The 26,601-nt window shown below is 46.0% G+C and overlaps 1 protein-coding gene across 4 annotated transcripts; it reads left to right on the top strand.

The window, feature by feature from the left end:
• The first annotated feature begins 427 nt into the window (after positions 1-427).
• nfxl1 (nuclear transcription factor, X-box binding-like 1) lies at positions 428-25,229 on the top strand. 4 transcript variants are annotated; one of them, XM_040021609.1, is made up of 25 exons: positions 428-489; positions 1,656-1,833; positions 1,917-2,108; positions 2,185-2,294; positions 2,948-3,078; positions 3,485-3,529; positions 4,923-5,056; positions 5,408-5,493; positions 5,569-5,644; positions 5,778-5,875; positions 6,120-6,234; positions 6,343-6,467; positions 6,673-6,795; positions 9,047-9,137; positions 11,544-11,664; positions 12,027-12,183; positions 12,844-12,935; positions 16,689-16,710; positions 17,206-17,325; positions 18,458-18,612; positions 20,270-20,339; positions 21,983-22,087; positions 22,944-23,024; positions 23,110-23,163; positions 23,330-25,229. In XM_040021609.1, the coding sequence occupies exons 2-25, from the start codon at positions 1,674-1,676 to the stop codon at positions 23,525-23,527; spliced, it is 2,661 nt and encodes an 886-aa protein (XP_039877543.1). In that variant the 5' UTR covers positions 428-489; positions 1,656-1,673; the 3' UTR covers positions 23,528-25,229. The 4 variants fall into 4 exon arrangements, with proteins under 4 accessions (XP_039877543.1, XP_039877545.1, XP_039877542.1 ...); XM_040021611.1 differs by lacking the exon at positions 428-489 and adding an exon at positions 496-837; XM_040021608.1 differs by lacking the exon at positions 428-489 and adding an exon at positions 496-1,155.
• Positions 25,230-26,601: the final 1,372 nt, after the last annotated feature.

Below are 26,601 nucleotides of genomic sequence, written 5' to 3'. Positions count from 1 at the left end.
TATAAGAAAATCAGAATGGCTTGTTTCATTTCCAGTGCATTCTCCTCATTATTATGATTGTTGTTGATTAAAAGTACATAGAAATGTTGATGAGCTCAGATGGTAACTGATGTAGGTAAATGTGCTGTAGGAAATGTTAATACTACCGCGGAGCACGGGATCGATAAAGTTTTATTTGTTGGTCACATTTTTGTATTATTGATCTAAGACCCTAGCCCTAAATGAGCTTTTTATATTGTTTACATGATCGAAATAAATTAACAACCAAAAAGCAAAAAGTAACTAAAGTTGCAGCTGTGCAGTGACACGTATGTGTGTGCGTTTGCGTACACGTGTGCGTGTGTGTGAGGTTGTGGGATATGTAGTTTTACTCCTGGATAAATCGCTAAACAGACGACGTTTGGTTGTGAGAACTACAAGAACCGGCATGCACCGCGTTGCACTACGCATGACAATCAGGCACCTGGCTCCACTGTGCTGAGTGTTGAGGTGTGTTTAGCTCATAACTGCTCATTAAATGAGGTTTTCTGATTGTCTTTGGAGTTAAATATTAACATTCCGGAAGCTTCTGTGGATAATTCGAGTTTGGTGAATGTTGTTTACCGGAAGTGACGCTTGTTTCCGCCTGGTTTTTCTTGGAGTTTGAATGGCAGTTGGGTTGCTGCAGCTAGCCGGCTAGCAGCACTTTTGAAGTGAATTTGGCCTTTAACGTGAGCATGCGCGGTGTAAACGTGTTGCTGTGTACGTGCTCAGGTGCAGCGGTCAGGTGCACGGGCGGAGAGAGACACAGTCCGGCTTCGTGTCGCTGTGACTCAGCGGGACAGCTGGGGTAGTCAGGTAACCGCTAAAGACCCAGCCAGGTGTCAGGTAAAGGTGTCAGGCAGCTGTGAGCACCTGAGGAGAGCAAGCTGAGGCTGCGCAGAGCCTCCGGTGAGGCTGAGGCAGCTCTGAATCACGTATAAAACCCCTCTGCTGCGTGGAAACGTGCCCTAATGCGCAAACCAGGGTCCAGCCAAAAATCTGCTAATTCACCTCTGCAGCATTAAATCCACTAACAAAGGCACGCTGCTGCTGCAGAGACAGATAAACATGAATGAGTTGGCAACATCTGCAGACGTCGGGCTCAAAGCTGAACACTTAAAGTTCCTGAGGGAGGTGATAACTGGTTAAATGCATGCAAGGCCAAAAGTACTGTAATAGTTTAAAATTGTACATATATCAATGCTCTCATTCTATGTCTACACCAGAGACCTCTCAGAACTTCTGTTTTTACTGCTGCAGTGTTTTCATTGGATTTTCTACTCGTTTTCCAAGCTTGTTGATGTATCCTTGATAAAATGCATTCACTTGGAGTATTGGTGTGTGTTTGATGGTACAGAGGAAACTCTTGTGCTGCTGCATCCATACAAAGTCAGGCAGATCAGTGAAAAGTTCTCACCTCAGCCCCAGCTCATTGTTTGTGTCCAAAAAATAACTTTTGAGGATTTGATGAAGCCATCCAGTATTTGCACCCTCAGAGTAAATCCTGGTGGAGGCTGAGTTGTTGTAGTACTGAGAAAATCTCAGAAGGTGCATTGTGGGTAAACTTGCGCAGAGCAAACTTGTGTGTGTGAATCCTTCTTTCAATCATTTCTCACATATGTTGCTCTCTGTAGAGGCAAGAGGCAGTTGCCATGGAGCCCGCCTGGCGACAGCAGGGCCGCGGGCGAGGCCGGAGTCAGGAGGCTCAGGTTGAAAGGTCACGACCCCTGCAGAAGGAGAGAGAGAGGCCAGGCACTGCTACGGGAAGAGGAGTCAGGACGAAGACGGGCTCTGCGCCTGAACCTCCGCATGGTGATTAAACGCTCCATGAACCACTTCCCCCTATCGGCTGTGTGGCTGGTGTGAGTTTATTAATTCTTCCCTGTGGTCCTCAGGTTTGGCTGTCCAATCCAAGTTTGAGGAGATCAGGAAATCCAACCAGGCTGCTGCTCAGCGATTGGTCGAGAGCCACTTCAGCTCCTCCTCCTCTGATGAAGACGACAACAGCATCGATGATGGAGACCACAAGGAAGGAAAGAGAGGGAAGATCCTGGCGTCCGCCTTCACCACCTACACCGACCAGACAGGTGAGCAGCCAGGCATTGCCGTGGCAACACCACTGTGAAGATCAACTGGTTAAACTGTGTGTGTGTGTGTGTGTAGGCGGGGATGCCACTGGCCTGCAGAGGACCGGTCAGTACGTCAGCGACCTGTTTCAGTCCGGAGCGCTCACCTGTCTGATCTGCATCGCCTCGGTGAAGAGGACACAGGCGGTGAGACACGTGCACACTTTGATCTCCTGCTGTGTGTTGATTCAGCTTCACTGATCTGACGTCACCTCTCTGGTTTCTGAAGAACATTTAACGACAGCTTGAGGCAGATTTTCTCCTTTTCTTTGTCACATTCATAGAAGCAGATCTCACAGAAAGTCAGAAGCATTGTAATCATGCGGTTCTCAGGTTTTTGTGCTTTTTAAAAAGAATTGTTCCATCTTGTCTTTTTCTCTTTAGTTTTTACTTCTTGATTGTATTTATGCAAAAGGTTTAAGTAAGTAGTTGGAAAAAGTAAATATCTTGGAGAGGTGTCTGGGGTCATTTTGGTCACTTCAAGATGTTTCTTTGATAATTTCTCAGACATCCTCTGTGTAAAAGTTAGTGAACTATTTTTGACCCTGGAGACTGTTTGCTTTCATCACTTATTTCCTTCTCTAGTCAACCACTACTAGTAGATAATACTACATTACCCATGAGTCTCAGCTGTAGTGACTTTTTCCAGTATTTCTACAAACCTGTGAAGTTCTGTGATTGGCTGGTTGCAATGTGATGTGCTCTTTACACAGTTTGTTTTAAAGTCTTATAAATATTAAAAGGCCCAGAGAGGGAGACCACTTTAGACTGAACTCTGATATCTGGCTGTGTGCGTCCAGGTGTGGAGCTGCTCCAGCTGTTTCTCCCTCTTCCACCTGCCCTGTATCCAGAAGTGGGCCAAAGACTCGGTCTTCCTCGTCTCCTCAGTCACCGATGAAGACTTTGGTCAGAAGCAGCACCCGTGGCCCTGGTGAGGAACAAAAGCCCTTCACACATTAGAGTCTCACTACGACTATAGCCCAACGTGATAAATCCATAAACATGGGCGAGGGTTAAATAATATTTGGCATGAGGGTGAATCTTCAGTACAATTACATCATTTTAAATGGACCTAATTACTGATAAGCTGATAAAATCACACTGATAAAGCTGTCTAACCAGAGAAAAGTTCTGTGTTACATTTGTGTTTAAAATTGATTGTTGGAAATAGTTGGGGTTTTCCTCTTTGTGGTTTCTGTTTACTAGCTAAACTTGTCTGTATAATGGAGTCGTGTTTTCTAATGTTTCATTTGTTAGTTAATAAAAAATCTCACTTTGAGATTGGTCGGTTGTAAGGAAATAATCATCAGTTAATGCGTCTGATTGTCTCCCCTCAGTCCAAAGTGCCGTGCAGAGTATCCACCCAGTGCCACCCCCAACAGGTACGTTTGATTTCTTTATCCTGTGTGCCCAGTTTTATCGACCCGCCCTTTAGAGTTACCACAGGCCACGCTCAGTGCTAAATCCACTCTGCAAATTCACTTTAACAGTAACATAATCAAGTAGCATTAAAAACAAACATTAAGCGATAATGTGGTCAGATAATTGCATTAAAACAGCACAAACACAGTGCAGAGGTTCAAATCATGGACTCCAATTACTTAACAGCTATAGCTGCCTGTGTCATTAAAAGAAGGCACACCAATAATAATGCAAACTTTAAGCCTTAATACAATTTAAAGAGGTGAGTTTTTAAAAAAGTAGAGGACCAATAATAGAGCCCTGTGGAACTCCACGAACACTCTGTGAAGCTTCTGCTGGTTGTTTCCCCTGTACAGCTGTTATAAAGGTGGTATGAACAGCTTTCCTGGCTGTAAAGTTGGATATTGTAACATGTGAGCCTGTGGAGAGTGAGTGCTTGAGTTCATGTTTCATCCCCACAGGCTGAAGCAAATATGGCTAAAGTACAGATATTTGATATTTTGACTCAAATGTGTTAAATATAAATGTGAAATGTTGTTTTATTGAAAGTATTAGTGAGAGCTTGCCCCACCGACTCCTAACAGGCTCCAAGAATATGAACACAGACTTAAACTATATTAAGGCTGGAAGTTGTTGTTGTTGGGGGCGTGGCCTCTTTGACTGACAGGTGGCTGCTGTTGTTCGTGCTGTTGGTGCCTTTTGGAGCTTTTTGTAATGTGTTGTTAATTATAACAACGGGCCATTTAGGAGTCTGAGCTCCAGTTGTGGGAGGTTATTTGGACGTGAGCTCTGACGAGTGAAGTGTCTGTAACTTGCCACCTGCTGCAGTATTTATCGCCCCATAGGTTGGAGAGAAAGAGCAAATGTGCATCACTTTGTTGTATCTCACGTGAACGCTGACCAGCTTCACACAACGCGGCTGTGCTGCTGCTGCTCTCCAGCAGGGGGAGCCACACTCCACACTTACTGTAGTTTCATGCTGTTTGTGCTTCAATCTCAGTATTTACTGTTAGAAATGCTTAATTTATATTACATATAGTTTTTTTTTTTGTAATTATTTGTCATGGATTCATTTTATTGTCTTTTGAATTTAGGTTTTCAGTTTAGTTACAGTGACTTTAAAAGTTTAAGCATGTCTCACCTGTGTCTCTTTGTGTCTCTGCTGACTGGGTTCTTCCCAGCTGAGGATTTTCTGTCTTTAATCTTTTATCTCAGTAAATAATCACTAATCGGACTGTGGAAAGTTTTAAACACATCACATGGTACAGGTCGGTGTGTTGAAGGCGCTGAATTAAAAAAATAAATGCTGGCTGTAAACTTCAGAGTTTAAAAGCTTTTTTGTGGTGTGTTCAGGTACACGTGTTACTGTGGGAAGCTTCAGGATCCTCCAGCTGATCCGTGGCTGGTTCCTCACTCGTGCGGCTCCATCTGTCAGAAGGAGCTCAAACCTGCCTGTGGACACACCTGCCTGCTGCTCTGTCACCCCGGTAACCACACACACACACACACACACACACACACACACACACACACACACACACACACACACACACACACACACACACACACACACACACAGAATAAATGCATAAATAAATGTCCTCTGGGGACAAAGCCCCGAGGACATTAAAGCCCAGTTTTTAAGGATTTTAAAATGTTTAAAATCCTTAAAATTTTAAGGATTTCCAGGATAAATGGAGTTATCCTGGTAATCCTTAAAAACTGGGCTTCGTCCCCAGAGGACGAGCAGGTTTACAGTTTTGCATCCTCAGTAAACACATCACACAAACTGCTCTGAGCTGGGAGCGTGGAAATGTTCTTAAAGCTGTGTGTTTCAGGCCCCTGCCCTCCATGTCCAAAGATGGTGTCGGTGTCTTGTCTGTGTGGCAAAGCACAGCCCCTCCCCCGTCGCTGTAGCAACAAGGTGAGCCTCGCCGTCTGCAGGTTTACAGCGTGCTGTGGGTGTTGGTGACATGCTCACTGTGTGTTCTCTCTGCAGGCCTGGTCGTGTCAGCAGCCGTGTGGAAAGTTGTTGCTCTGCAAACAGCACACCTGTTCACAGCCGTGTCACACAGGTACACACACACAGTCTCTCACACACACACACACACACAGTCATGTGTGAAGCTTCACTGTGACTCAACACAGTACCGAGTGAGCTGTCCAAAATGCCCGCCTGAAAGCCCCCCCCTCTCCTGTGTGTGTCAGAGTGTGCGCCCTGTCCCAGAGTCAGCATTCAGAAGTGTGTGTGCGGCAGAGAGAAGGCAGAGAGGCCCTGCGCCAGCCCCCGCTGGACCTGCCAGCAGGTGTGTTTGCAGTGTGTCAGCAGCAGCGCACAGCTGGATTTGTGATTGTTTATTGCCAGAATCTGCAGATGTTCCAGATGTTCTAGACGAGATGTTCTGTGTGGTCTTTGCTCGCTGGGTCAGAAAGTGTAACATGAGTCATTAAAGCTGTGGAAACGGCCCGTGTGGTTCGTCTGATGTGTTTAGTTTTATTCTGAGAGCAGGAAGCCCCGCCTCCTCTCACTCACCTGTCTGTCTGTCGCAGGTGTGCGGCGCTCCGCTCTCCTGTGGGAACCACACCTGTGAGGAGGTGTGCTGTGATGGCGACTGTCCTCCATGTCCTCGCTCCATCAGCAGGACGTGTCCATGCGGAAAGACCAGTGAGTGCTCACGCAAACACACACAGGTTTTCACTCCATGCTACTGTTTTCTAAGTGTGTGTGTGTGTGTGCGTGTGTGTGTGTGTGTGTGTGCGTGTGTGTGTGTAGAGTCGTCTCTGCCGTGTACAGAGGAAGTGCAGCCATGCGGCGACACGTGCGATCGCCGTCTGGCATGTTTGAAGCACACCTGTTCAATGAGGTGTCACCGAGGGAGCTGCGAAACCTGCAGACAGGTCTCTCACTGTCACACACACACACAGACACACACACACACATGTGCACACACACACACACACATGTGCACAGACACACACACGCACCGATCTCACACACACTGATCACACACACACACATGTGCACAGACACACACACACACACACTGATCACACACACACGCACAGACACACACACGCTGAGCCCCGCTCTGTGTCTCTGCAGGAGGTGGAGAAGGAGTGCAGGTGTGGGCGATACAGGAAGCAGATGCCGTGTCATAAAGAATACCTGTGTGACTCCAAGTGTCCCAAAACCAGGAACTGTCAGAGACACCAGTGCAGGAGGAAGGTCAGTCCACGTTCTCATTAGAAACTATCAGTCTGCACGAACTCACACCTGGCTGCAGGAGATGCTTCACCTGTTTCAGCTCTCACTGGTTAGCATCACATTTGTGAAGTCTGGGCTTCTAGATTATTGAAAAAAAAAAAGATAATCAGGATTGTTTTAGTCATTAATGTGGATGAAACCATTCAAATGAAGGTGAGCAGAGCGGCACAGTAACCAGCAGAGGGAGACAGAGAGCTGCAGCCACTGCACACTGTTAGTAATCCTCCTGGTTCACCTACAGAAACCCTTCAGCAGGTTCCCACACACGACTAGATCGACTCCCAGGATAAAATAAAACTTTCTTTAAGGTTTGCGGTCCTGGATTTAATCCGTATGTGGGAAGCTGAGCCTTGGAGCTTTCATCTTGGCTCCAGATCAACTGAACTCAGCGAATTTGAGTTTTTATGAAGCAGTGAAACAGCACGGCTATAAAGAAAGCAGGTACACTTGATTTATACCACAAAACAAGCAGAGCTGCACAAAGAAATCATCACGTCACCAGTGAAACTCCCACACATGGCCTCTAGGGTACAAACTGAGTCTGCACAGGTGGGAATCAGAATAGAAACGGTGAGGAGGTGATGCAGCAGGCAGGAACAGTTGGACCCAGAGGACGTGTGTGTGTGTGTGTGGATCGCCCACTCAGTGTGTAGTGTCTCAGATTTGTTCCACTCTGAGTGTGATCACATTAATGTTCCACCAAATCCTCTGATGGTTCCTGCAGTGAAACATCTGGAGCCTCCGGAGTTTTTATCTTCTCGGTGTTAAATAAATGATTTTCCATCAGCTGCGGGGAGGCTGGTTGCATAATGACACACATAAGACCCTTCATACCTCCGCCTTCCTCTTCTCTGGTGGATTAAAGGTCTCGGAGAGCGAAGGCGAGCTCAACGCAGGATTGATGAAACGTCTGAGCAGTGAATGAAGGACTCACTCGCAGAGGGAACCCCACGCTTTCGTCCCGGTGTCTCGCTTTGATCGTGACGGCAACGGTGTCTCGTTTTTGTGGCGTAAATGTCACCCTGATGGCATCGGATCAGTTTAATCTGATAGGAAAAGGTTGTCTGACGCCACGTCTGACATGTGACATGATGAGGTTTAATAATCCGCCCGCTATCAGACCCGTGGGGCCAACGGGGACGTTTCCACCTGCTCAGATGTAAATGGGCGCTTTCAGTCATTTTAATGTTCGCTGTCTCATCCTGTGGCTCAGCCTGTTGTTTGGCACCAACAGCATTTAAATACTTAATGAAGCCCAAACAGCTGCAGTTATTGCACCTGCTCTTTTATAAAACGGTCTCGTTAGCTTTCATTTTCCCATCAAACTCCTCGTTTTATCTCATAAATCTACTTCATCTGTTTGCTTCTCAGCAGTGAGCCCCGCTCTGAAAGCCCACAGTCGCTCTTTGTGTAGTTCAACAGCGTGTTCGTAGAAGTAAGAGATGTTTATGAAGCTGTGGAAGATGGTTAGCAGCAGCTGGTGTCTGCCACCTGAGACCCCTCTACTCCGTCTGACCCAGCAGAGCGTTTATAACGTCAGCGTGAAAATCTTTCTCAGTGGAGACGTGACATTTACAGGATTTTAAAGCTGGAAAAATGGATTGTGCCAAACTCCAGTCCAGCTACGTGGGAGTCCCAGTTACATCTGAGCTCACCGAGGGAGTCAGAAACCTGCAGCTTCTTCAATGTGCAGAGCTCAAAAGTCCCAGCTCCCTGCAGAGGAGCGGCCGTGACGTTAACCTGATCAAATAAACACTGAGTCCACACGCTTCATGACTAACAGAGTGTAGACGGCAAGTACAAAGTAGTCGGCTGATTAATATAACTGTTATTAATCTGGAACATTTGGGGGCGGAGCTCATACGACCTTTGATACATTAAATCACAGGAAGTTCCATTTCCATAATAAAAGCTCCTTATCACCTGACGGAGGCTGCAGGGTGGCGGGGGCCGGCGCTTTCTCTCGTGAGATGACCTTTAGGGTGCAAAACCCAGACGAGCCTGCATCCGCCCTCCACCTCTGCTAGTCCTGTGTGAACAGAGTTACTCGTAGCTGTGTGAAATAACACGGCGCGATGACGTGTGTCGCACATGTTTGATGATTTTGGCGCCAAACAGCAGAGCAGGACGAGCTGCGGTCGCCTGTATTAAAGAAGTAGAAGAAGAAGTGCCTCAGAGATAAACCTGTTTCCCACGATGCTTTGTGTTTCAGTGTTGCCCCGGTAACTGTCCCCCCTGCGACCAAAGCTGCGGCCGAACCCTGGGCTGTCGGAACCACAAGTGTCCCTCAGTCTGTCACCAAGGTAAGTAATCTGATTACATTTAGATTACGTGCAGAATCACAGCAGGATTCAAATCAGTTGGAATGAATGGATCAGTGATGATCATTCGTTTGGTAACAGGCTCAGGTTCATAGGTGATAACAGCTGCAGCTCCTCTCGCGTCCACCGGGGGCTCCAGCAGTCAGACTGCCTGTGTTAAACGTCACAGCAGAGACAAACACGTTTAGGGGCCAGCAGTAAAGAAAGTTTGAGTCTCTGAGCAGACGTGGACGGACCTGAAACTTCTCAACACACACGTCACATCACATTCCTGTCTGTCAGATAGGCTGTGAAGTGTTGAAGGATTCACAGCTGGATGAAGGTGAGAGGTCAAACCGAGAAGTTCTGGCCTATTTAAGAGACTGTGTGCGTGTGTGCGTGTGTGTGTGCTGACATTTCTTCCAGCTGATAGCACAGGAGAAAACACGCAGACTCTCGAGTCTTTGATAAAGGGAATTAATGACGATCAGCAGGAAACAGGTCAACTTCCTCCCAAACATTCAGCTCTGTGTGTGTCTGTGTCTGAATAACAGACAGCTTCCTGCGTCTATTGTTCCCTGATTGGGCGATAACGGATAATTTATTCATCCATCCGCCTCTTGATTGGCTGAATAGATTAAAGTCAATTTATTGGTGTGACTGCGTGCTGATTGGCTGCTCTGACCTTTCAAGAGGGAGCAGGGAGAAGGTTGCAGCACTGCCAACGCATTGCCACACAGATAACAGCTGCCACTGGTGTGTGTGTGTGTGTGTGTGTGTGTGTGTGTGTGTGTGTGTGTGTGTGTGTGTGTGTGTGTGTGTGTGTGTGTGTGTGTGTGTGTGTGTGTGTTCCCTCACTGGGAGGCTGCAAACTTTGAGGCATCAGCTCGGTTTATTTTGACCTGCAGAGGTAAACTTTGATACTGTGACTGGTGTAACTATGGAAACTATAAAACCACCCCACCCTGTGTTTACTTTTTAACATCGCTTCAGTGGGAACGTTGTTTCCCACAGATGTGGATCCTGTTTGTGGTGTTAGGGGAGGACATGTGTTCTTCAGTCAGTGATTAAAGTTTGCAGAGATTTTAATTGCTGATTTCTTTGCAACAAGTAAATAACAGGCCGACATAATCGGCTGCCTCCTTGCTGGACTGCAGGACTCCACCACGCTGCCCTGGTTCCAGGATATGTCAGGACAGCCGGTTTTGTTCGGTGCTCTCGGGACCTTCATTTGGTAGGGGCACAGGTCATCAAGCAGTGACCTCTGACCTGCACTTGGGTAGTTTACGTCAACGTCAAACCGTCTGGAATGCACCTCCGAGGTTCTTGGCTGCTAAAGGGTTGAGTGGTGCTCGTGGTTTGGGTGGAGTTGCAAGTTTAGATCTTCATGTGTGTCGAGATCTTGAAAAAGTCAAGAGAGGAGCAGAGGGGCAGTGAGGGGTCAGCGTCTGTTCCAGGCTGATGGTTTCTCTGGTTGACCTGTGTTTGTATCCATCAGCTGCACGTGCTGACAGCAGGATGTCTGGGCTCTCCCAGGAAGACGCAGGTAACCAGATTCAGCTGGTTGGTGGAGTCTCTCATCCTGCAGAGGAACTCAGTCTCGGACTGCAGCTGGTTGTCTTTGTTCCACTCTGCGGCCTCTGATTGGCTCATGAACCTGTTCTAACCTCTTCACATCAGCCCGAGCAAACATCGAGCTTCCAGTGCAGAACAAAACTAGCACCACCAGCTGCAGCCCAAGTGTCCCCTTTAAGTTCAGCCTACATTACTTTGTCCATCGATGGCACTACAGATGTCCTCCTGCCCCACAGTCTAAAATAAGCAGAGCTCCTGGTTTGGACGTCTCTCCTTTAGAAGGAAAAGCATCTGCTGTTCAGGCTTTATCTGCACAAGCTGTGAGACACGAGTCTCCCACTCAGTCCTGTCTGTTGCCAAACATTCGGTGTGTTATTTTAATGGAAGTCTTCACAGCAGTGAGTGTCGACTGACGCCGTGCAGGCAGACCTGCCAACGTCTCACAGAGCAGCAGCAGTTTATCTGATTGCTGAACAGGAAAGACTCAGAGGCGTGTTTGTCATGAATGTGTTTGTAGTAATATTACTAAACATATTAGACAAAACCGGGTGAGGGAATGCTTTCTGTAATCATCGAGTGGAAGAAGATATATATATCTATGAGCCCCGGCTCAGACACTTCACCTGCCGCCTACTGGTGACGGCCAGAGGGGCCGATGCCGTGATATGGCAGCCTCGCTTATATCTGTGTGGCTTACAGGTGGGCGGTCTGCTCAGCTCAGTGGAGGATTTTTAATAGGAGGATATGATAAACTCTGTTACTGATGATCACGTTCCCCCCGGTTTATCTGAAAATGAGTGAATTTGCCCTTTAATGTCGCCCTCTCTGACTCAGGCAGCTGTTATCCGTGTCCAGAGTCGGTGGAGGTCCGGTGCACGTGCGGCTCGACGGTCCTTGTCGTCCCCTGTGGCCGCGAGAGGACCACCAAACCACCTCGCTGCAAGGAGGCCTGCAGGTAACCACGCACACACACACACACACACACACACACACACACACACACACCTCTGTGCTTTAGATCCTGAGGGCAAACCTGCAGTGAGGAGGTTAAAAGCGCAGCACTCCTGTGTTTTCCTGCAGTCTTAAATAACAGTTCTGCAGTTATGCAACGTCTCCTGAGAGCTTTGATTAAAACGTGCCTGAGAGCCACAGCAGGTTATGCTTTAACTGAGTTTTAATTGTTTTTACTCCCTTATTCTGCTGTAACGAGGCCGATCGTTGACCCGTAATGAGCTGCTCCTGTTGGCTTTGGCTACTGTCAGAGAAGAAAAGCAGGAATCAGAAAGGTCTCACTAAAGTTTCATCTGCTGTCCTCAGGTGTCCTCCGTCCTGCCACCACCCGACCCGAGAGGCTCACCGCTGCCACCCCGGCACCTGCCCCCCCTGCAAGCAGCCCTGCCTGCTGCCGCTGCCCAGCTGCAGCCACACCTGCCCGCAGCCCTGCCACGACGTGGTGCTGGTCAAGTCCCAGCAGGTAAAGGACCACCTCAGGTCCTCTTGTTTCTCTGGGATCTGTGCTGATCCCAGGCTGTGTGATAAGAGAGGAAAATGATGCGCAGCCTGCTGACCTCTGACAAAACCACCAAACACTGAGGTGCAGGCAGCAGCTGTGGCTTCAGATGCTTTTACTCTGAAAGCGCTGAGACTATTTTATTTTCCAGATTCTTTGTGTTAAATAGAATCAATCACCAGAATCATTTCAGAGCTTTAAAAGTGAATAAAGTGAATTAAACGAATAAAAACAACGACTGCTTTACTGGAAAGTAACTAAATACTTTATTACTTCCATTTCCTGTTTCTTATACAGTCAGATTTAGCAGGAAGTTTCACTTTGTGTGACACTGCACGTGTATCGTGGTTTAGATGGTTAGTAGGAAATATAATTCATAAATCTGAGTGCGTCTTTAATAATCTGCAGATGTTCTCAGAGTTTTGGTGCTTAAAGCTGATGCTTATTCAGATCTGGATGCCGTGGACTCGAGCGCATACTTCTGTGTGTCTGCGAGCGCCGTTGTCAAACATCTTATCAACATCACGAGCTCCATAAAGCAGAAAATGTCCTGTTTCCTCTCAGAGAGAAAACACAGGATGTTTGTGTTGCTGCACCAACAACTTTTTTCTCCATGTGGTTTAGGTTCACTTAGCCGGACCGTGGGAGCAGCCGTCTGAGCCCGCGTTTGTCAAGAAGGCTCTGCCCTGCCCGCCATGCCAAGTCCCCCTACCGACGTAAGACACACACACACACACACACACACACACACACACACACACACACACACACACACACACACACACACACACACACACACACACACACACACACACACACACACTTTCTTCTTGATCACAGCAGCAGGTAGACGTGAGCTCTAACACAGAGCAGTCTGCAAAACAGGATTAGTGGTTGTTGAGTTCACACCTATCCTGCTCCAGTGTAGGTCGTACTTTAGATAAGAGGTTAACAGGTATGACATCAGCACCTACTGACCAATCAGATCTATGGAAAATAGCATCACCATTTCTGGAAGATCCCTGAGATTGTCAGGCATCCATGACAACCAGCGGTCGCTCGAGGAAAGCGTATATTCCCGACGTCAGTCTCTTTGTGAATGAAAGTTGGAATGACTGGTTGCTGGAGGTTGCTGGACTTTACTGGCCGGTGCTTCAGTCTGTTTAACGACAGCTTTTCATTCACGTCGCTCTATTTCACACATGCTAACTCTTTTAAATGGAGTTTCTAATTGACAACCAGCTTCATGTCACAGTAAAAGAGCCCCGATAACAGAAGGATGTCCTGGATACGTTGAACCTGCTTCATAGTGCGTGCTTCCCGCCAACATGTGAACCTGGTCTCAGAAAAGTGTTTTTCCTTTTAGGATTGAGCCGTATGTCCACGAAAGGCAAACATTTGCTGCAGAGCGGTGAAGAAAGCGCGGTCACATGTTTCTGATCAGCATCGCCAAAGAAGCAAACGTGGATCGGTTTACTTTTCAGAACGTTGAACATGTGCAGAACCAGAAAATCAAAGTGTTTCTGTGCCGGGGCGAGCGCACAGTGCTTCACATTTCCTTAAATTAGATTTCAATGAATATGTAAAACATGATGTAACGCGCCGGGCTCCCTGCAGACGCCGAACCACGCTTAACCGAGGAGCTGGAGGCCTTTTAAATAATTAAAGTGTTTTCATCATGTGGTGCCCAGAACCCCTAAACACACACAGAAATCACACCCACACACACACTGAGGTGCTTTGGTCCCGTCACGAATCATTAGACCTGAGATTAAAAAACACTCCGCCTGCCAGCTGCCTGCAGCTCAGTGACGCAGTCAACAACCAACATCAGCCATCTGTGTGGGTGTGTGAGAACCGCTGTATCCCCCCTACACACACACACACACACACACACACACACACACACACACACACACACACACACACACACACACACACACACACACGATGTTGAGTCAAACTTCTGCTGGAGCCGGTCGTCCGCGGCTCTGCGTCGGCATGTCGAGGCAAAGCGAACACAAATGAACCGGGGTCGCGCAGAGTCACGTTTTCTAAAAATGTGCCAGAAAGCGATCGCGTGATGTGACCAAGCGGCCGTGAATGGTGGGAGTCGATTGAGTTGAAAGAAGCGAAGTGAAAAAGCTGTTTTCACCATCACACAGCGTTTACACGAACTGACCGAGGTGACGTGAGGTCGGCGCCTAATGAGCCAAAGTAAACGATCGTTTAAAAAAGTGAGTGAAGTTGGTAAAAACAAAACAGACACATGTTTGAAATTAAGTAGAATAAATGGAGTTTGGAGAATATATGGTGAGCGGATGGTCTTTAGTATCTTTGTTCACAGTAGTGACAGGATGTGAGCCGCTAACCGGAATACAGTTAATGAACGGAGCAGAAGCTGAGGCAGCTGGGAAATATACAAATAACAAGGATGCTCGCAAAAGAAAGGACGGAATAGATGAAGTTTGAAGTGAACGTAAAAGCATGGGCAGCTGGAAAGTGGGTGATTTTAAATTGATGGGTGATGATGTGTGGTTTTACAGTGTGAAAAAAGTATCAGATAAACTAAGTGATGCTGTGGACCAACTGGAAAATATGGAAGTAAATGGGAAGAATGGGAGTGAAGGGACTTTATGTGAGAGAAGTGATGGACTGTGATGTAAAACTGACGAGGCAAGTGTAGATATGGAGGTAAATTAGATGCATGGAAGTCGATGGATAATGTGCAAAGATGTGATAAAAGTTCATTAAAATGTGGAAAGAACAGCATCGGAGCAACTCAGCAAACAAAGCAGCATCAACACTTTGTCTTCATCTGCGCCTGACGGAAAAACAGGAAGCGTTAGATAATCAACCAACAGCCGAGCTCTGCACATTTCAACCCAACCCCCCGTGATGTTCTGTAAACATTATAAAAGAAAATAAATGCAGTAAAGTCCATTCTGACTTCAGCGCACATTCAAATAAAACAATTCAGCCATTAAAATACTAATTGAACAGTAACGAAGTCAAAATAAGATGACGTATATAAAAAGCCAAACTCAATTTAATTAAGTCAATGATTTTATTTATTTTTGTTTTCCTCCATCACGTCTCTCATCATCCCTCGACCTCCAGCTGCTCCAGCTTCTGACCTTTTCTAAGGTCACTGTCAATCTCTTCGTCCACTGGAAAATATGGAAATAAATCAAATGAATGGAAGTGAATGGATGCCTGTAACGGGTGGATACGTATAAGGTTAAAATAAAAGGCAAAGTTAAAGGAAAAAGCCCCAAACGGCTAAAAAATGTTTACGAGAAGTCTGGACTCACAAAAAGCAGAATACTGTGATCATAAAACCATATCCAAGTTGTTTGTTTAAACAGATACACTTTTTCTTATTATCATTATTATTATTATTTTTTAAATCTAATGAAAAATATTCTAAATATTGTGAATTTGGCACCAACACGTCGTCCCAACAAAAGAGAACAGCTGAGATGTTAGAGACGATCAGCTGCAGGGAGATGTTAGAGATGATCAGCTGGAGGGAGATGTTAGAGATGATCAGCTGCAGGGAGATGTTAGAGACGATCAGCTGCAGGGAGATGTTAGAGATGATCAGCTGGAGGGAGATGTTAGAGATGATCAGCTGCAGGGAGATGTTAGAGACGATCAGCTGCAGGGAGATGTTAGAGATGATCAGCTGGAGGGAGATGTTAGAGACGATCAGCTGCAGGGAGATGTTAGAGATGATCAGCTGGAGGGAGATGTTAGAGATGATCAGCTGCAGGGAGATGTTAGAGATGATCAGCTGCAGGGAGATGTTAGAGATGATCAGCTGCAGGGAGATGTTAGAGATGATCAGCTGCAGGGAGATGTTAGAGATGATCAGCTGGAGGGAGATGCTAGAGATGATCAGCTGCAGGGAGATGTTAGAGACGATCAGCTGCAGGGAGATGTTAGAGATGATCAGCTGCAGGGAGATGTTAGAGACGATCAGCTGCAGGGAGATGTTAGAGACGATCAGCTGCAGGGAGATGTTAGAGATGATCAGCTGCAGGGAGATGTTAGAGATGATCAGCTGCAGGGAGATGTTAGAGACGATCAGCTGCAGGGAGATGTTAGAGACGATCAGCTGCAGGGAGATGTTAGAGATGATCAGCTGCAGGGAGATGTTAGAGACGATCAGCTGCAGGGAGATGTTAGAGATGATCAGGTTGTTTTGCAGCAGGTCAGTGACATGAGTGGGTACGAGAAGAGCATCTTATAGAGGCAGAGCGTCACCGATCGGAGGAAATAAACTGCATCTACAAATTGTGGAAGAATTTCATAAAACTGCACAGACTTTGAGTATCTGATCGTCTGCAAACGAGCGAACGCTGAGTTTGAGTGGTTGCAGTAAACATTTGAAGCCTAACGAGGACACTCGTGTGAATAGTGAGTGGAGGTGAGCGGTGCAGTGAGTCTTTGTTTTTGTCTTTCAGGGCCTGCTTTGGAGAACACGAGGTAAGAGCCAGCCTGGTCACAGCCTCCATCTTCACTCTTCTTCTGTTTCTTTAAACTGTAGTGACGATGATGCGGCTTAACGCTTTCAGCACTTCTTCCTCTCTGGTCATCGACACTCGTTTCCAGCACGAAGGCTCCACGTATCTGTCTTTGTAGATTTATTACTTCCTCCCTGCACTCCTCTTTTTATCTGTCCTTCTTTCCCACCGTCTTTCCCCTCCTTAATGTTTTCCTTTCCATCATGTTCCTTCGTTCCAAACGCCGTTCATTATTAGTTTGTCCTTCTGACCTCCTCTTCCTCATTCACTCCTTCCTCCTTCTATTCATCTGCTTTGTCCTTCTCTGTATCTCTCTCGCTCTTTTAATTCTCTCTTGCGTTTCATCTCATTTAGTCGTTTGGTATTCAGCACACTCGTATACAGGCGCTCGTTCACCTCCAGACGAGGTCATCAGATCTAATGATGGTCTGTGCTGAACTCTGTTTGTGCTCGGCAGGTCAGCCCGGTGCCGTGTCATCGTCAGGGTCGTTTCTCCTGCAAGCGACCCTGCGGACGACCTCTGACCTGCGGCAACCACTCCTGCAGCAGAGAGTGTCATCTGGTTAACAGCAATCCAGTAAGGACCTTGTTTAGATGTCTGTCAATGAAATCTGATGAAATGATGAATGATGGCACCAACAGAATCCTTTGCACACATCTAAGAAAAGTCCTGCTGAAGGTGGAAACAACAAACACACCACTGAGCACCACTGGACTGTGAAGCAGGAAACTACTGACCCAGCGAGCGTCGGTGGAGCGCTGTAGTTGTATTTCAAATGACACTGGATACTGGTGACGAAAAAGCAGGGCCGTAAGCAGCTGGTTATACACAGCGACCCAAGAGTACGACATCCCAACAGGAAATGTATTATAGTTTTGTTTTATGTGACAAACTACACGTTTATGATCACCTGACTGTGCGACGGGTGTAGCAGGTGAAGGAGTGCAGTTAAACAGGCCTTTACATTACAGTTAAAATCACTGAGTCTGGTATGAGCTGCTTGGAGCTGCAGACTGACGGTGGTGATGTTTACAGTTAAATGTAAGTCCCATTGTCTGGGTTACCACTAACACATTCAAGGAATTGCAATCAAGTCCCCGATGAAGGTCAACAGGACTGAAATGTAATTTATTACAAGATTTAGTTGCTCTGTTGTTAACGTGTTAAACACTCATGTTGTACTTTACTGAGAACACGACCTGGACTACAGGATGTAATGCTGCTTGGATTCATTGGATTCTGCCATCGCACAGAAACCTGGTAACTGGTGCTCTAATATTCAAATAAATCCTCAAATTTCACCAAAACTGGAGCTCAGACGTCTTGAACCACCTGTTGGTAAAGTTAAACACAGCAGCCATGTTATTGGTCAGATAATTGCATTAAAAATGCTCCAATGCGCCGAGGTCACGTCCAGGGACTCAAAATAGCTGATGTCATCATCCACCTGTCAGTTACAGAAGCCAGGCCTTAATAATACAATCTGTAAGCCCAATTAAAATTTAAACAGGTAATTTATAGAGTACAGTTGTTAAATATGAGGCACCTTGTGCTTTTGCAAGCATGTATATATTTTAGTAATTAAAAGGTAGAGGATCGGTAACAGAGCCCTGTGGAACTCTGCGACCTGTGAGAAACTGTGAAGTGTTCTGGTGTTTGTTACTCAGTAATTCAACTGGTTGCTTCACCTGATCTCATCTCTCTGCAGTGTGAGGTGTGTGAGGAGGGCTGCTCTAAGCCCCGCCCATCCGGCTGCCCTCACTCCTGCCCCCGCCCCTGTCACCCAGGCGCCTGCCCCCCCTGCAGCCAGATGATCCGCCAGCGGTGCCACTGCAAGATCAGCCTGCTCTACGTGGAGTGCACGTCAGTACAAACACATGATTTATCATACCTGAATAAACAAAACCAGTCACTCACTACATGATGTAAACAAAGGCAGAGTGATGGCATGACTGGAAACATGAACGGCCTCGTTTGAAATGACAAAGCACGATAAAGTCACGACTGCTGTGTAAAGGTGGCAGACTCATCAGAAGCTTTTTCTTCTCTTCCTCTTTTTAAATCAAAGCGGAGCTTCTTGCTGCATAATTTGAAGCAGAAGGAACAAAAATGCTTGAGACTAACAGGATGGTCGATGTTAATGCGTTTAAAGAGAAGTAATATCAGTGTTTTATATGGAGAGGGAGCCAGCTGTCAGACTGCAATGATGAGTAAGAGCAAGTCTCGAGTCACCCATCGTTCTTTGTTTTGCTTAGAAAATGTGCGACAGTGATTTATTAAAACGTGGAGCTGGATCAGGGGAAGCGACAGGCCCTGTGTCGCGCTCAGACACCGTCCAGCTGCTGCAGATAGCTTTTTAGGTCTGCCACGTCTTCTTTTGTCCTCCACGTGTCCAGTTTCCTTCTTTAAGGACACACTGTGCAGCATGCTGAGATATGCCAAGCTTTCAGCTAATAGCACTTTGGGAATCACCTTGTTGGTACAAAAATCCCATTTGATGTCCGTAAAACTGTTTTATCTTTGGCATTTTTCATAGATTCAACTAAAGGAATGAGAGCGAGTGATGTGTGTTTGTTTTTTTAGGGAACAAAGACGCCATTTAAATTTGGTTCTTTGTTAGGTTTTCTGTTATGCGCAGCCGCAGCACTGGAATGATTTACAGATCAGTGGTTTAACAAATAAGAAACATTTCTGGGAAGGAAAAACTGCCTTTAACAGGATGAAACCTCCAGCAGAGCCAGACTCAGGGAGGGGGGCATCTGTGAGAGGTGTGAGGACGAAGGCAAGCTGAGGGAGAGAGCCGGGGATTAATAGAAATGAATAATTCAATGGACAGAGGTGGCAAACACCCAGTGAGGAAAGATGAAACACCCGGTGTACACCCAGGGTGCTCTAGTGCTACAGTTCTCTAAGCTCATTAAGATCAGATGCGGCCTGATTATTTAAGACCTTTCATTGCTTCTTTAAACCTGACAACAAAGTGTGGGTGGTTTAAGACTTGCACAGGTCTGTAACTCTGTGGTCTTACTTATATGTCAATAGAAGATTTAATTGAAACACTCTTGCCTACCTTCATGTGTAAAATAATGTCTGTATGAGTGGAGGCGTGTTTGTTTAAGAGGAAACTGAAGTCCTTTTTAAAGTCTGGCACATACTCAGACACTCGGCGACTAATCTGGAACATCTCCCGAGTCTTCTGTGGCCCTGAGGTGCAAAACAACAGAACAAGTGTGAAGTTGTTTTCTGTAGGGCCCAACTCACTTCCAGCTGTGGTTTCCAAACCGTGCCGTGAGGCAAGTCCAGGCTTGTTCCAGCTGGATGTTTTTAACTGCGACATCGAGCTTCACAAGACGTTCTGAACAGTCGGTTCACTGCATCAGGACGATGCTGTCGAGAGATAAACACAGAGGCTCCTTATCTGCTGCTGTGAGCTCCGGGCGATCAGCAGCTCATCACTAATAAAACGTGTGTGAGTGAGACAAACGTGCTACTGCTGACCGATCGATCGCTCTCTCTGCAGGAAGCTGACCGCAGCCGACGAGCAGACCAAGGAGGCCCTGAGCTCCTGCAACAACCAGTGTCCCAAAGAGGTATGAGCGCCGACCCCACTCCATCTGTGGTGTCCTCCCTAAGGGCCCCAGTGCATCATGGGACTAGTTTATCAGCCTTGAGTGCCATTAAAGTGTGACCGCTCTGGAGGTCCCAACTCTCCATTCTTGCTACGCTCCTTTCCTCTTTTCTTCTTCTTCCCGCCTCCTGTTTTTCTCCCTCCTCCTATCAATCGTCAATAATCGTCAGTGACACAGCAGAAGTAACACAACGCCGTCCGCTCAGCGCCATCGCTCTGATCGCTTTAGCCGTGTGGCGCCAGCTGAACACCAACAGTCTCGCTCTCGTGCTTTCCTTTCACCTGGGAGTGATTTAGTGTTTTCATTCTGCGACTTAAACACGCACAAGCACAGTTGAAGTAAAATGTTTGAGCAGTGCGGTGGTTCGTGTGCGTCCTTCTGTCAGAACACTGTTTTCATTCAGCTGTAACTTCAGCTCTGAAGAGCCAAGACGCACTCTTACGCACGCACACACACAGACACACACGCACACAGCAGGAATAACAAACATGGAGCGGCCGCAGCGCTGTGGTGTTTAGACTCTCTTCTTCTGCAGGTTTCAGCCTCTCAGTTCGATTTTCTCTCCGTTCAGTTGGCTGATCTGAAAAATGATTTATCCCAAAATGTTCCCGTGAAGTAAGAAACATAAAGTGTTTAAAGACCCTTCAGGTGTTTATTTCAGCGTGTCGATCGGTGTAACCCTGTGAAGTCCTGAAGCAGTGGACGTGTGTTTTCATAAATCATTACAGAAGAAAAAGAAAACATTTCTTTTTTTCATATCGTACAGAAGTTGAAGCATGAGGATTTGAGTTTACCTTCACATCAGGTCTTCTAGGAACTCTATGAAGAGTGTTTCCTCTCTGTCTGTGCACCCAGTGTGGTGGGGGAGGGGCATCTTTGAGCCTGTAAAGGCCAATAAGACTCCAGCATGCAAGATGAATTATCATCCTCATCATTTTTATTATCTAAGCTTCATCCTGTACAACTTTCATCACCTGATCTGAGCTCCTCCCTGTGCACTGCATTGCTACCAGCACATGTCAGACTGTTGGTCACTGTGTGACTGCTGCTGTCAGCATTACAAATGTCCAGGTGACACTTGAGGCATCTGGCACAGAGGTGGCGTCTGTGACGCTTTCATGAAAACAAACTCCAGCTGATGGTTCTTAAGCTTCAGTGTTTTCTGTGCTGCTAACCATCAAAGACGTCAGACGCTGGCTTGGACTTCGCCGGGTTAAAAGAAATAAATTCAGAAGTCGGCTCGTCTCCTCTGGAGATGTTGAAACTCTTCACAATCATTTCAAAACAAAAAAGAAACCACAAAAAAACTTGTTTGAGTTTCAGCCTTTAGTTTATGTGACATTGCTGAGAGTCCGATACAAGCTGCGGTCCAGCTGCTCGGAGCTAAAGACTGACGGTGGTGACGTTTCCTCCACCGTGAAAGGATCAAAGCGACCGTGGGGGCGGAGCCAGTGTTTCATTTCACTGTTCGACGGTTGCTTCATGTTTCTCTTGGACAGAGCTGAAGTTTGCTCTGCCTCGCTACAGCAGCAGCCACAATTAATCTGTGTGTGTGTGTGCGTGTGTGTGTGTGTGTGTGTGTGTGCGTGCGCGTGTGCGTGCAGCTGAGCTGTGGCCATCGCTGTAAGCAGGTGTGCCATCCAGGTGTGTGTGAGGAGACGTGTCAGCAGAAGGTGAAGCTCCGGTGTCCCTGCAAGAGAATCAAGAAGGTAAAACCAAAAGTAGCACGCCGCACTGTGGCCACTTTATTAGGAATACCTGTGCAGTGTAAGTGTTGATGATAATGTAACTGTGGACATCTCAGGATCAGAAGGGTTGAATCTCTACTTCTAATGACATCAGTCATGATAGAGCATCAGTAAAGTCTCATTCAATACTTTCTTCAAAGGGACTTAAAGTGGAAATACTATAAACGATTCCTTCATGTTTAATTTACCCCAGAAAAAGCAAAAAATGATCACTCATTAGATTCGTGGTTGGATAGACGATTTCACTGGTGGTGTTATGGATGTCTTGGTTGTCTATATTTAACTTTGAGGAGCGTGTCTGGTATTGCGAGTTCAGTTAAGGCTCACTCTGTCACTCTCAGCAGTTTAGGAAACAGTCACAACCTCTAATCTACTGACAACATATTTCCAACAGTATTTCCTACATTAAAAAGGTAAAAACATTCACATTTGGATGCTTGAGGGGTCGACAGTGGAGCTGTAGAGGATTCAGGGTCATCTGGACAAAGGAAAGTTTTAAGCCTAATATTGAAAGTAGAGATAGTGTCTGTCTCCTGAATCCAAATGTAATGTGATCCGACTTCAGTGTGTTCAAATAAGCGAGAGAGATTTTTTTTTCTAATGTGAGTTTTTGGTTTACACCTGCAGAGACAAATACATTTACTCTCTGGTATGAAATATGGATAAGTTGTTTTTTTCCAGGCATAAAACAGAACCATTTCCACACTGCAGGACTCTGACATTAGCTCTGTTCATGTGTGTGTGCGTGTGTGTGTGTGTGTGCGTGTGCGTGTGTGTGTGCGTGCGCGTGTGTGTGCGCGCGTGTGTGTGTGTGTAGGAGGTGCTGTGCTCGCTGTCGGCTCAGTTTGCTGTTGAGTGTGACGACATCTGCAGAGAACAGCAGAAGAAAGTCAGCCAGGTATAAACACACACCTGTACAGACTCTGAGTGGTTCACACCTGGACACACAAACACTGACACTCTGCGTGTGTTTGTGTGTTTAGCTGAAGGAGGCGGAGCAAAGAGCGGCTCAGGAGGAGGAGCAGAGGAAGCTTCAGGTGAGTTTCATGCTGTTCCACCTGCACCACCTTTTAGCTCTGGAGAAGGTTCAGACTTTCAAACGTTCATTTCAACATGTAAAGCTAATAATAGCTGCGAGTGATTAATGACGGTGGATGTTGAATTGATGTGGTCGGAGTCGGTTCAAACTGTGTTATTGTGCAGGAGGAGCTGGAGGCGTTCGAGAAGCGGCAGCAGCGAGGAGGGCGGAGGAACAAGAAGCGGGGTAGAAGGGAGGAGGTGGACGACGAGCGCTCAAAGGCGGCAAGGTGGTGGAGGAGGTGTGCCGCCTTTGTCCTTGTCCCGCTGGGCGGCGCGCTGCTGTCTGCCGCCACCTACTACTACCTGCAGGAGTCGGCCTGAGCAGATGGCGGCGTGCAAGCTTCTGTTTCCTGCCGCCATTCAGACGCTCGCTGCGACTCTTCCCTTGCGAACCTTGTGTTAACCATAGCAGCAGTGGCTTTAGGTTAGGTTGGATGGTTAGAACTTTGAACACAGCGCTGCCTCATGTTTCAGAACAAAAGGAAGTTTCTCCTTTTTCATTCAGTGAAAACTTTGATTGATTTTTAGTCTGAAAGCAGTGAAGAAAAACGTTAAAATAGCTGCTTTAAGTGTGACTCTGACTAAATTGTTGTGAGAGATGAGCTACGTGTGGTTTGTCACTCCGTCACATAAAGTAAGACTTTGTGACCATGGTAACAGGCATGACTGACTACGTCTGATCAAAACTTATGGGAAAGTGATTTTCCCCTCTGCTACCTACCAAATATCTCAATTATGTGAAAAAAGGTCAAATTATTTGGCCTGATCCTGATCCAGTGGTTCCCAAACTAAGCAGCACTGCAGTTTAATAATGTCCCATGAGGTTCCAGTGAGCCAGTCCCTTGTTTATTTGTCTAACATTACAGAAATAAACATGTTTACAATCTGATATAAATATATTTTTGGGTTCTATAGCGTAACACATGTACAGAAATGCAGTAACCAACAAGGTAATTGAGAGTATCAAAAACCTGAAACCTGTAAAAATAACCTACAGTGGAAGAAGGGGGCGGGGCTAAACAGTGTTTGTGGAGTTCCACATGGCTCTATCATAGGTCCTCTACTTTTTATTCTGGTTTAAATTATATTCTTGTTTTTCAAAGTATGCTGTCTCTGCCCCTTCATCACAACTGTAAGGTTGTTGGCTCTTACGATGTCTCACCTGTTTAAAGGGTTGACGTTTGCGTTAGTGGGTCGTGGTCTCTGTGGGACCTCTAGGCTGTCTTTATGCTGTTGGAGCCTTTGGAGACTGGGTCTGTTTCGTGGTGGAGGTTTAACTGGGACAGAAATAAAGATTTGGGAACCACTGGGTTGGTCTAGTTTCATCATCAGTTTCATGCACACTGACATGGAGCAGTGTTAGATCAGGCAGGCCATGAAGTCGGCTCATGCCTCACTACACATCAGTGTGGGGCGATATTGAAACTGCATACATTAGCTTCTGTGTCTAGAAGCTGCTTTGTGCCCACCTGCAGACCAGCTCCTGCTGTCCTGCTGGGTGTCTTCACTGATGTGTGTGCATGCCTGCACAGAAAGCATGCACACGTGAAACTGAGGTTGTAGTAGAGAGACTGATGCTGCAACAACAACACATCCTAATGATTCCTGTTTTCATCCTGGTAAACCTCTAATCAGCCTTTAATATTCTCCATAATTGTTTTTTAATGTGTTTCAAGTTCAAAATGAAAATAAGAGATGAACATTTTGACGCTTAAGTTGTAGTAATTGATATCTTTGGTTCCCTTTTCCTCATTAATGTACCTTCATTATTCTCCCTAATGTGTAGTCTTTATGTTTGTGTAAGTTTAAAGTACAAAATGAACAACAGGAAGTTTCTGACTGGAAAAATCTGAAATAAATCTAGAGTCATTTTTGTGAGGAATCCATCAGATACTGGAACTCAACTGTGTAATATTCATGCTGAAATGTTTCAATTGTTTTGATTTTGATTTAAAGTTTTTCTTTCATATTTTTCATTCTTTTGTCCTAAAGACTTAAAAAATAAATCGAAATGAAACAAAAACCCCTGTGTTCATTTTCCTAATTGAGCTTTTTTGTAACCTTCAGAATTCTGTTAGGCAGACCACGCCCACTCTTCAAACTAACGCTGAAGTATGAACGCCAGTTCTGCTGTTTCAAAAACATTCCCGTTATAAGGAAGTCAACAGGAAAACGCCTCTTGGCTACTCTGTTGTTCAAAGTCAGATCCACCGCTCGCTCATCACATACGGTGTGAAATCACAGGAAAAACAAACTAATGGGCTGCGTCACCGTGGTTACACCCATTTATGTTTGTATTAAGCTTCTCAGAGTAATTAAAACCACCTTCAGCTGCAATATTAAAGCGATGCAAATGTTAAGATATCAAAAATTATGATCTCGTCACATCACAAATATGAGTCTTGAGTACAATAAGTACTGCTGTATATCTTCATTCTACAAGTTTTAGGATTATGACTTTTCAGCATCAAAATAAATGTAAATGTCTTCTGTACACAGACTGTACTTAAATGATGGACACTGTGATGTCACTCATTGGTTAATGAAGCCTCAAGCTGCCTTGAGAAGTTGGAGGTGGTGAGAGAGGGACGTCGTGAGGCCAACGACGCGTCGTGCAACGAGCACACTCCCTCTGAACTTCCTGCTTCACTTAGTTTGAGCTGAATACCACCAACCGATAAACTTGTGAAATCATTCAGACTTAATCAGGTTACTGAGTAAAGGAGCAGCGTTCAATAAGCACAAGTCTTTCTGTTCTCCAATCAGAAGGTTTGATGCACTTGTGTGCTGGCTTCAGTTCAGAAACAAAAACTATGTCCATCACTTTACACCAACCACCTTCTTTTTTTTGGTTAATGTTCTGACTTCCTGTGAGCCCCTCCTTGCTCGTTTGTAATCCCCCTTGTGTGACCTTTAAAACAAAGTTTCAGGAAACGCCCCTCTCACTGAAGCTTGATCATGGTGAATGTTTACAGAAGGAGGCGCTCCATCCGTGGAGCATTTCTTCCCCATCTGAGTTTGCAACAGCTGGTGACAAAATCACCACACAACAGATTTATCTGCAACATTGTAGTTACATTATAGAAGATCGTAACTATGACTACGACCATCAAAGTCATCAAAAAAGAAACATTATTACAAGTTAGCATCATGAATACGTTACATGTATGTTGTAAAGGGTGCTGTCAGACTTTTTTTTAGCATTTAAAACATTAAGCGAGCACAGACAGCCTCTGTGGGGTTCCACTCCTCACTGGTGGGTCACAGCTCTGAAAAACTCCTGGAAACGCCCCTGCTGTTGAAACTGGGGCACCTCTTAATACTCTTAATGCACCTGTTTACCTCCATCCTATGATAGTAAACTCCACCCATCTCAGACTCTCTATGCTGCTTCT

This window comes from Simochromis diagramma, unplaced genomic scaffold, assembly GCF_900408965.1.
Source record: "Simochromis diagramma unplaced genomic scaffold, fSimDia1.1 OVJJ01000740.1, whole genome shotgun sequence".
Taxonomy (NCBI): domain Eukaryota; kingdom Metazoa; phylum Chordata; class Actinopteri; order Cichliformes; family Cichlidae; genus Simochromis; species Simochromis diagramma.
The sequence above is the reverse complement of the archived record's forward strand: the minus strand, read 5'-3'. Positions and strand labels throughout refer to the sequence as shown.

What these genes read in the sequence shown, in the direction of transcription:
- nfxl1 (XM_040021608.1), top strand. Translation starts at nt 1,090, where the DNA reads ATGAATGAGTTGGCAACATCTGCAGACGTCGGGCTCAAAGCTGAACAC. An exon ending in CCCGCTGGACCTGCCAGCAG is followed by an intron (nt 5,876 to 6,119) that starts GTGTGTTTGCAG and finishes TGTCTGTCGCAG; the next exon opens with GTGTGCGGCGCTCCGCTCTC. An exon ending in TGCCAAGTCCCCCTACCGAC is followed by an intron (nt 12,936 to 16,688) that starts GTAAGACACACA and finishes TTTGTCTTTCAG; the next exon opens with GGCCTGCTTTGGAGAACACG.